The following is a 12,063-nucleotide window of genomic DNA, read 5'->3' on the forward strand; positions in this document are numbered from 1 at the left end:
ATTATCATCCATAAGAAAATAGGTCTTTCTATAAAATTCCCATTTTGGTCATGGTCGCTCATAGGATATAACGAGTTTTAATCTGTTACAAAATTAAAAATGGAAAATTCAGTGTTCAAGCGGAACGTATCGACGCCGACCTCCAGTGAGGTCGCACACCTCATGGCAGCCTGTCTATACCTATACAATTAATACCAAACAACTATATACGACAAAACTAGCACCATACCTCGGCATTGCACGAGTCTGTACTATAGTCTATAGGGCCGTATGCTCGTTTGCCACTTACGTGGTATAAAAAAAATATAATGAATGTTATATAATTATGTGCACGTGTTGTACATATAAAACTTTATTGAAAGTAGTATAAAAATTCGACCCATGTTTTAAAATTGAAAAAACATTTAACCATATACAGATTCTGCTTTACACTACATATAGATACTATTTTATATGACATAGTTGACTGACATTTAAAACTGAATATTTTGTGTAATATGTACTTTTTCGGGAATACCTTTTATTTATTCATTCATTCATTCATACACGCAATTATTTATTTGTAGTTTCTAATATAAAGTCTTAAAATATGCACATAATATAGTACTCATTGAGGATATACTTCAAGAACAAAATAAGTAACTTTAAAATAAATCATACAGATAAAATAAAAACAATACGTAAATACATATAATATTTATACTATTATAGTTACTCATAATGTAACATTAATAGAATTAAATGGAGATAATAATAATTTGAAATCCTTGTAATACTTATTTAAACAAAACTTAATTATGAAACTGCAAAAATAAGACGAGATCTTTCCATATGTTAATAGCATGTTCCTACCAAATCACGAGAATTTAAACAAACATCAAACGTATAAGTAAATGTATAATAATGTTCAGATTAAAATTATACAACTAATTGTATATAATTAAATAATATACCAACCCATTATGTCCTAAATAACGATATGACAAACATCAACAGCAATGGCTCACCGCACCGCAGTACAAACTCACAAATCCGGCATGTTATCACAAAAACTACTTATTTATTGTTCATTCAAACAAAAGATATCTATTTCACAAATTCGTAATACCAACCACAATAGAGTAATGTTACGAAAATCAACAACTATGAAATTATATTTTTTAAATTACGAACTCAAAAGTCAATGTACATAATGCTATAATAAAACGCAAAGCGAGTAAGAAGTATGTAAGCACTGAACAGTGTGCGCTAATTATATTAGTAGTGAATTATTTAAAAGTTTTTAAATATGGAACGGCGCGCGTTCAGTTTTCCGCTCTCCTGCAACGTTATAATGCGAGCGCGCTCTATAGATTCTCTTTTCAAACAAGAAGTAAGAACCAGTCAGTCAGTAGTAAGCGAGACGTTAACTTGACTACTCTCGCCGCCAATGACAGAGGTTTCGTTACGAACACGTAACATATTTTACGTTTTATTTAGACTCTGTACATTTTTAATTTAAGAGGAATATTATTACAACATTATCATTATCTAGACGTTTCATTAGCGCGAACATCGTTAATGTAGGACTTTGAGAAAATAGTTTACGTAATTATGAATCAAAAATCAAAATCTATTTTGTATAGACGATGTTAGTAACCGTTTGCACATAATTACATTATAGATAGAGAGGAATTAATTACTTGTGGAAGTTTTAATAGTTTTGAATAGGTTTGGCGTGTTGAAACAACAAGATTTGTGTTGTTACACTCATGTTAGTAACAAAACAAATAAACTCGTTGGAAAACGATAAGATTTAGATTCGGCGTGCGGGCGCGGTCGGTGTGAGTACATGGATACGCGGTCTACTGCACGTCGACGCTCGCGACATAACACTGGCCGAATGAGTCAGCTGCTTGCGGAATATTGCGGATCCATCAGCTTTGTTCGAAAATTAAAATTATATTTTTTCTGTATGCACAATGGCGAAACATTATTGTTCGAAAATTAAAATTATAAATTTATCTGTGTACATATTAACGAATTGTTATAGTTCGAAAAATTAAAACTATATTTCTTCTGTGTGCCCAATAACGAATTATTAGTGTTTGAAAAATAAAATTTTATTTTTCCTCTATGTGCACAGAAACGAGTTGTTAGTGTTCGAAAATTAAAATTATAAATTTATCTGTGCCCACAATAACAATTTGTTATTATTTATTAGAGTATACAAAACGTATTTAAACTGTAAATTAATCTTCTTACAAAGTAGTAGACGTGGGTACATCTGTCTAACCTGTTCCTGGGGGGAAGGCGATTGTTAGTAATGTGGACTGATAACACTATTGCTAACAATGTACTATGTCAGCTTGATATATGTATATGCGGTTCCTCCTAGAAACTATCATGATAAATTTCTGGTGAATTTACCAATGTGGGCTACTATTCTGACCTCATATTCAACTCATCCTCCACTGGCCCCCGCCAGCGTAAACCGTTAGCGGATGCACCATTCCATTATGACTCAATAAAGAAAACCTATTCTAGTTCCCAGGAAGGACCTTGGAAACAATCCATTACAAAAAAAAAATGCTATACAAATTTAAATTTGGTCCCGGTTGAATATAATATCAAATTTGTTGCACAATAATTTAATTATGGAATCATGTGATACCAATACAGTTGTTTGCTTATGACGTAGCACAGAGTACTAGCAATAGCAATACCGAACTTTGTGGTACATTATTAATTTTCAAGTTCATTAACAAAGCACTGTTTAATTAATCATAAATTGTCAAACAATGTTTTGGTATTGAACTTAGTATAAATATTAATAATTAGAAAGAGCGATCCCAAAGACGAACTACGCTTGCAGAACTAGTTCGCGGAACTTTCTGCTTTAATTCAGTTCATAAAATACTATATCTTGCTAAAAACTAAGAATACTTAATAGACTTTGATTCGATTCGGGAGCGAACGAACCGCACCAGTGAACCGTAAGCTAAACCTAAAGTAAGCGTTCCGAGTCGCTAACTAAGGTACACAAGACTATTAACAAGTAATTTTATAATGCCCACACTATATATTTCCTTGAATATCAAAATGATATCACATAGGTAACTCTTATAAACGTATACTATACTATCGTACCTATGAATAAATATGACTTTCACAGTCGAACGACATATCGTATCACGTAATATACCAGGCACGCAATGTATTTAAACGATATATTACAAGCCTAGTTTGAACGAGCAATGTAATACAAATATAATTGTGTTCAGTCGATGCGATGTGAAGTTAGTCTATATTGAGTCACGAACGCCGCAATTCCCCGCCATTGCGTTCTTCGAAATTCAAAATTCTGGTTCTAGCAAATTAATAACATACATTGCTTATATTATTGAAATGTAGTGCTTTATTTTACTGTAAAACCATCAATGAAATGAGTTTTAAAAAATTGTTATAATTAATACGTCGTCGACGCGTATAGAGTCGACGCAGTACCGGACGTAGTTTTTTGCGCGCGTAGGTTTATGAAAATTTTGCCCGATGTGATGAAATCGTGTTTTTTAATTTAAGATAATTACGGATTCTAAAATTAACTACATATAAACAAATATCGACGTAATTTTTTTATGTATGCTAGTTAGTTAGGAAATTTTAGTTATTTAATAAACTGGCAATTTAGAATCAACGCGTATGAACAACTAATTTAAATTAAAAATAAGAAGAGTAGTCTATTTTTTACCTTAAGTACTGGCCATAAAGAAGATTTAATAAAGTTGCGTTATTAAAAAAAAGTGATATATTATACATTAATAATATTACATAATAGCAGCAAACGAATGTATGCCTTATTGTGCGATATATAGAGTTATATGTAATTTAGCAGTGTATCTCGAACTAAGTTTACAACTTGTGTCCATAGCTTACTCGGTAACTAAATATCATATCGCATTCGTATGAACGATCGTGACGTCGAATATGGGCGGACATTTTGTTTTACAAGCGTCAAGAACTACACTCAAAACATTTCCTAACGTGTTTTATTGTATTCATACATTTTTTTAAAGAAATAATGAATAATACCTATTACTGTGTAAACGATTATCATAATATAATATTGTTTTTAAAGAAATACTTAACAAATAAAACCTATTACTCTATAAACGATTATTTGGGACGACCTTACCTGGTGGTAATTCCTCTGACATGAGATATTCGATATTTTAAATATGTTAGACATACACACATTTGAACAGTATGTTATTTTTTAAATTAAAAAATAATGATAACGTATAAACTATGTACCAGTTAATTTTCTCAGGTATCCGAACTGGATGGTACGGATGGTGATAAAAAAAAATTACATGCATTAGAGACCGGAAATGTCTTATATGAAATAAATAATTTTGAGTATGAATTTCCTAATCATTAGTTGTATTTGTAAAAAAAATACAACGGAATTAATATAATAATAATATTAGGTATATTTAACACCGCTAGCCTTTTTTATATATTATACTAGCTGTCCCGGCAAACGTTGTTTTGCCATATAAATTAATAACGCTATAAAAAAAATTGGGGTTGATGATAGAAGGGTGAAAATTTAGGATTGTATGTATTTTTGTATGTTGTATAATAAAAAAATAAAAATTAAAAATTTGTCTAAAAAATAAAAAAAATTTGGTTGGACTACCCCTAACATTTAGGGGGATGAAAAATAGATGTTGGCCGATTCTCAGACCTACTCAATACGCTCACAAAATTTCATGAGAATCGGTCAAGCCGTTTCGGAGGAGAATGGGAACGAAAACTGTGACACGAGAATTTTATATATAAGAAGAATTATTTTATAGAGATTTTATTCGAGAAAATCCCTCATGATGTAAGGAAGCAATACAGAAGCAACATACACATAAGTTTCTTGCACGTTCTTCTTATGATGTGTCTGCGTTCCGAATGAGTGGTAGAATAAAAACTATGACTATTCAAAAGTGCTTGTATTGAGTTTATTTGAATAAAGATTATTTCTATTTCTACCCACTTAGATATCTCAATATTAATAAAAAAAAAAGTAACCTTGCACAATTAACACAGCGCCATCTAGTCCCACGGTAAGCAGAGCTTGTGTTATGAGTGCTACACAACTGATATAAATACATAATTTTTTTTTCGTAAATATACTTATTATACATAGAAAACACCCAGACTAATCAAACAATCATACACATGAATACAAATGTTTGCACCATGCGAGGAATCGAACCCGCGACCATCGGAGGTAAAGTGGCGTGCTAGACCACCGGAGCTGTCAAATCAATCAAAATATAAATAAAATATGCTTTAATTGACTGATATTTATTCCCACACAGTATCATACAATTTTGCTTATTCCAGATTCTCAGTACAGAGCACCATCTTGTTAGTTCTGATGACTCTAGAGGCACGTTGTGCTTACAATAATGTAATCTGACACTACAACACAGTAGGAAGGAATAACCAACTTATACTAACATTATAAACAATATTAACTACTAACTAATGTATATAAAATATGATATATATATACTTATTAATACCTATATATATAGTTATAAATAAAATTGGAGTGTCTGTTTTTTACTATATGAATATAAATACGGTACATACATCAAAGTAACATTTTTTACAATTTTTGTCTGTCTGTCTGTCGGTCTGTTTATTCCGGCTAATCTCTGAAATGGCTGGACCGATTTTGACGGGACTTTTGGTAAGTAGCTGACGTAATAAGAAGTAACTTAGGCTACTTTTATTTTAGAAAAATAAAGCTCAATTCCACGCGGACGAAGTCTCGGGAACAGCTAGTATAATATATATGTATTTATTTCTTAATTGAGCATCCCCTCCAAAGGAACACATTAAACAATTAAAACTTTGGCCGTATCAAATCGCGGCTGAAGTACTACTTAATATCATAATCCAAAAAATGTGATAATAAACACAATAGAGAAACAAATAAAATAAAAAGAAAACATAAACAACAAAAAGTTTCACTCTATCTAAAATCTCTCTACAACAACCGCTTCAAAATACATTGCGTAGTGCATACATCAGGGACAAACAGCGACAGCGACTTTTTTTTATTAATAATGTGTTTTATACCGTAGTTTTAAAGATTTAAACATACATAGGGACAAACAGCGACAGCGACAGTTTTTTTATTTATTAATAATGGTAATATACTATGTAATAATGATATGTTGCCAATTTGGTAAGTTTATATTGTATTAATTTAATAAATAAAAGAAAAGCTATCAATGGAAAATTACAAGCTTCTGGGTTGTTATATAATAGTATATTATCGATATTTTCCGCAATCCTACATACATACCTACATAATCTAATAATGGTATAAACAAACTCATCTATACATCTATACTTATAAATAAAATTAGAGTGTCTGTTTGTAATATTGAAATAGCCATTTTTTACTACATGCATATGATTATATATACGGTACTTATACCAAAATAACATTTTTTATAATTTTTGTCTGTCTGGTTGTTCCGGTTAATCTTTGAAATGGCTAGACCTATTTTGACGGGAGTTTTTTTAGGCAGGTAGCTGATGTAATAAGGAGGAACTTAGGCTACTTTAATTTTAGAAAAATTCTTCTATTTTAGAAAAATAAATTTCATTTCCACGCGCTAGTTAAATTATATTTTTAAGGAAGATATCTTAGAAGTATAAGTTCTTCTTGACTTCCTACATTGCTAGACAGATACACCAAAGGTCGTGAGTTTGACTCTTGCCATGGACACGACAGTATTAATTCACATTTCCGACTGACTCTCTGATGAATAATGAAAACATCTTTAACAAACTAAAATTTAATCAGGGCGACGGCGTTGGGTTTTGTCCAGTTTGAATCTTGCCATGGGCCCAACAGTGTCAATTCACATTTCCGACTAACTCTCCGGAAATGGGAACATCTTTAACAAACCAAAATGTAATCAGGGAGACGGCGTTGGATGTCCACGTGACCTGCCACGTGAAGTTGTATTATATATATTTTTAAAAGGTTAATAACAAGCGAGTTTCATAGCGTTTCTTTTGTATGGGTGCTGTTACTTTTGCTACGAGTAGATATGTTAAAAACTTAAAAGTGTTTTGAATTCAACTATATTAATTAGTAAATATGTTTATCACATCTGTCCTTCAATAACAACGTCATTATTTAAATGACAGAACGTGTACAAATAAATAATAAATAATAGTTATAAATTTGAAACTTTATATAATTTCAAATTTATAACTTTTCATTAGATGTATATAAAAGTATGTACCATATATATAAGGGAACAACATAATACAAATATAAAAAAATAAATATAAGTCAGTTCTTGTTAACATCTGAAACGACTACACCGATTTTGACAGAACTTACTCGCAAATAGCTAACGTTATATGGAGTAAGTTCGGATATTTTTATTTCTGAAATTTATATTATAGTTTGTTACTCCTTATGGATTTTAAATTAAACAATTTAAGATTACTAATTGTAAAAATATTTAAGATTACTAATAGAAAAAATTCCAAGCTAACGAAGTCGCGGCTAGTAAAAACTAGTTTTAAATAAATTAAAAAGAAGTTGCTAATTATATTTACCGTGGTGACGTCTACCAATGTACAGATTACAGATTTCCTACCTAAAAAGTAATATTTACTAATTACAACGTACCTACAGAACATTTAAAAAAACTAAAATATAATATAAATAGGACATCCACGCGTAACATTTCCTCAGGACAGCTCCATAAATAATTCTAAAATAAAACAATTTCAACAACAATATTTCAAAAAATAAAATAATAAAAAGAGTTTATCGCGATTATACCATAAAGAATTTCCATAGATAATTTTAAGTTTAATAACATTCAATTTAAAAACCATATGGTTTTTTAGATTTTTAAAACGACTACAACTAAACGATTACGATAAGATTAAACTGTTTTTGATGTATGTAAAAATAAATTTTTTTGATAACTGCTTTAAATATTTCTCTTATCACTATTATACGCTCATTGTAATAGAAAATCTACATTAGCCGCCATAAATAAGTAAAATATACGAATTGTATATAATAATATAGAAATTATAAATATTTGAAATCAGAGCTAATGAAATGCAAGCAACGTAATAATCTAATATTAGCCAAATAGGTACCTATATAGTATCGGTAATCTACAACAAAATATGACTTCTTGGAATTTAATCTGAAGATTGTAACGTACGTGGATTGGTACTGATACTGAACATAGTTAATTCTCAGAAAAATTACTAACTTAGAAAAAACAAATTACAATATTACTAATTTAAAATACACCTAAAATTAAATAATATATTGTTGCTTATCTGTAGATATTGCAGAGGTACTTATTACGTGTGAATATATAGTAAAACTAGCTGTATCCGAGTGAAATTTATAGCTTATATATGTTATTCTGATGTATAAGCTATATTACTGTAAAGTTTCGTCAAAATCCGTTCAGTAGTATTTGCGTGAAAGAGTAACAAACATGCATCCATACTCGCAACTTTCGCATTTATAATATACTAGCTGTATCCGCGACTTCGTCCGCGTAAATAATGAAAAAATATTTAACTCAATTAACACAATATAAGTCAAATAAATGAGTTTCATCATTTTAGCTTAAAAAATGATAAAAAATAAAAATAAATATTTAATCAATAGGCTAAAAAATAAATTTCAAGCTTCTAGCTTTAAACATGACGATACATCTATATGACCTTGGATCTACCCTTTCAATCCTCTTGCAACCCTTTTTCACATTAAAAAGTAACCTATGTCCTTTCTCAGGATCTAGTCTGTCTATGTCTGTTTCAAATTTCAATTTAAATCGGTTCAGTTTTTTTGGCGTGTAAGCGAGACAAACAGACAAACAAAAGTTTCACATGTATAATATCAGTAATATTTAATAAAAACTAAAATAGACAAAGAAAAAAGTTTAATCGTTCTAGCTTCCACAATAACACAAACAGCAAATTTCCACAATAACTTTCATTCCCTATTTTATTTTACTACCCCCCCTCCCCCTCAGAGTAAAAATTTTACAAACATTGAATGTCTAAAAATGAGTCTCAAACTTCTAGTTTTAAAAAATGACGATTCTTCCATACAGTGTACCATTGCAACCCTCTTACAAATATTTTTTTCACATTCAAAAGTACCCTATATTCTTTGTCCGGGTGTAAACTAACTGTGTTTAAATTTTTTAAATTTCATTTAAATTTTTGTTTTGTTTTGGAGCGTAAGACTGACAGAAAGACAAACAGACTTACTTTCACAGTTATAACATTAGTGGGGTATTTAAAAATCTACCCCAAAAGAACCAATGCAAATAGTTTCATCGTTCTAGTTTCAAAAATTACGAATTTACATAATAACTATCATCCCCTATTTTATTTTGCCCCCTTAAGGGTAATTTTTTTACAAACAATGAATGTCATATTTATTTATATTTAATCAACAGCCTCAAAAATAAGTTTCAAGCATCTAGCTTCAAAAATGAAGAATTTATCAATTTCATCCCCTATTTTATTTTACCCTCTTAAGGGTAATTTTTTACAAACATCGAATGTCATTTTTATTTATATTTAATCAACAGTCTCAACAATCAGTTTCAAGCTTCTAGCTTCAAAAATGACATGTTTACATAAAAACTTGCATCCCCTATTTTATTTTACCCTCTTAAGGGTAATTTTTTTACAAACAATGAATGTCATATGTATTTATATTTAATCAACAGTCTCAACAATAAGTTTAAGCTTCTAGCTTCAAAAATGACGAATTTACATAAAAACTTGCATCCCCTATTTTATTTTACCCCCTTAAGGGTAATTTTTTACAAACATTGAATGTCATTTTTATTTATATTTAATCAACAGTCTCAAAAATAAGTTTCAAGCTTCTAGCTTCAAAAATGACGATTCTTCCATACAATCTTTCATCCCCCCTTTTAACCCCTTACAACCCTTTTTTCGCATTAAAAAGTAGCCTATGTCCGTTCTCAGGGTCTAGACTATCTGTATACCAAATTTCATTCAAATAGTAGTTTTGGCGTGAAAGCGAGACAGACAGACAGAGTTACTTTCACATTTATAATATTAGTTTTTGTCGCAGCACAAAAATATATTTTTATCGTTTCCGTACAAATAATAATTTTACAGTATTAATCTACAAACCAACATTTTGTTTCTTACAATCAGCTAAATAATTTAAATAGTTCCATAATATATGGCACAATGAAAAGGTCATTTATTGTATAAAAAAATCAGTTAGTTTTTATTTTAGTGAAAAATAAGAAAATTCTATTTTGATACAACAACCATATATTTATTAAGACCTATACTTTATTAATTTTGTGTTAATGCTTTTTAAATAAACACACATTATTTCTGTATAACCTACAAAAATGGGTAAATAATTTAAATATGCCACACCACAACATTCTTTAAAAAATGTAAATAATAAAATTTGAAGAAATTGTGATATATTCAGAACAGGGAAACAACGTTTGACATTTATTATTATTTAACATTGGACATTGACTTTAATTTTTGTAATTTATATTGTAAAACTTTAAGTTGGGCTAAACTGGGCTTGTATCCAGAGCCGTAAAATAAATTATATAAAAAAAATCGCCAAATTTATCTCGCAATCGGCCAATTTCAGGTTTAAAGAAAAAACACATACACACGATATACGATTTTATCATAAAAAAGTGTCAAAAAACAATATTTTCACTAAACGTCAACGTCATGTTTCCGGCAAGATCTTTCGTTTTACATTATGTTATCTGTGGTTTTGTTCTCTGTGATGGATACCTTATATATGTGTTGATTGGTTGTTAGCTAGTGAAATGAAAAGATGGCAAATGGCGCAAACGCACGCGATGTGTTGATTGGTTGTTAGCTAGTGAAATGTAAAGATGACGAATAAGTATTCAACCGCATAAAGATAACCTTGTATTTCCATTTTGAACCCTTACAACCCTTTTTACGCATTAAAAAGTTGCGGTGAACTAGCGTACTAAATTTCATTTAAACAGTAGTTTTGGCGTGAAAGCGAGACAGACAGACAGACAGACAGACAACTTTCGCATTTATAATATATTATTATTAAGATAAGATATTGTCGAGTTACTTATTACGTGTGAATATAGAAATATATAGTTATTTCAATACGGAATAGACGTAGTTGATAATAGTAGACAAAAAGTACAATCGACGCCTTTTATGAATACTAAAACCACGTCATTTGTTATTGAGATGGATAATTTATCTACATTGTGTTCTGGGCTACAATTGAAATCGAGATAGGTATAAACTCCCAAGAGTTGTACTTTCGAGTACAAAATTAAATAATTAACTATTACAAAATGGCGTCGATAATTAGATATTACGAGTAGATAATATAACACGTGTCATATTCTATACAGACGTTATTTAGAAATAGGTATTACAGTAGGATAGTACGTTTGGAAAGCATCCGAGCGACGACGACGGCGCTCGAACAAAGAGCAAGAACACGCAGCGACGCGACAATTGCAAACCGGCCGGCTGTGAACGCACGACCGCCGCACGCGCTCGTTGCGGCCAACCGACATCCGCAAATAGGGTGCGTAACAACATACCAGCCGCAAACTTCTCCGTCAACCCCAGAGCAGTCCAGCCCGGCACCACGCACTCGTACACCTCCTCCCAGCACCGTGACTTCTCCGCCCTGTCACTGTAACTTGGATCGTTCGTGTCGAACAGACAAGGTCTTTTCTGTACTTCTGTTATTATCAGAGTACTCTTCACCCCGTCGCCGTCCTTCGTTCTGACCATTGTAGATAAATAAAATAAAAAAATATTTTTTTAAATTTCGAACGTCACGTTCCAAATGCGAGTTCAAAAATTACGTGCGTATTAGCTCTATGCGGACGTAACGTAATGTACGTCTGAACGCCCGCGTGAAACTGGCGGGCGGGTTGAACAGCGCATCGGGCAAACATGGCCGCCAGAGACGGCGGG

General features: G+C 31.0%; 1 protein-coding gene across 4 annotated transcripts in view; it reads right to left on the minus strand.

Annotated features, from left to right (window-relative positions):
* Positions 1–12,063, minus strand: part of LOC131843309 (uncharacterized) — a 39,054-nt gene that overhangs the window by 15,936 nt on the left and 11,055 nt on the right. For 2 of the 4 annotated variants that reach the window (XM_059191931.1, XM_059191933.1), the window contains exon 1: positions 11,682–11,995. The exons of 1 other annotated variant lie outside the window; for it this stretch is intronic. In XM_059191931.1, coding sequence (XP_059047914.1) covers positions 11,682–11,877 — 196 coding nt within the window. In that variant the 5' untranslated portion in view covers positions 11,878–11,995. Of the gene's footprint in view, positions 1–957; positions 1,240–11,681; positions 11,996–12,063 lie in introns of those variants that run through there. One more of the 4 variants, XM_059191934.1, reaches the window with a different exon arrangement.

The sequence above is a fragment of the Achroia grisella genome, unplaced genomic scaffold (genome assembly GCF_030625045.1).
Source record: "Achroia grisella isolate CSIRO2021 unplaced genomic scaffold, CSIRO_AGI_Agris_v1 utg295, whole genome shotgun sequence".
Taxonomy (NCBI): Eukaryota; Metazoa; Arthropoda; class Insecta; order Lepidoptera; family Pyralidae; genus Achroia; species Achroia grisella.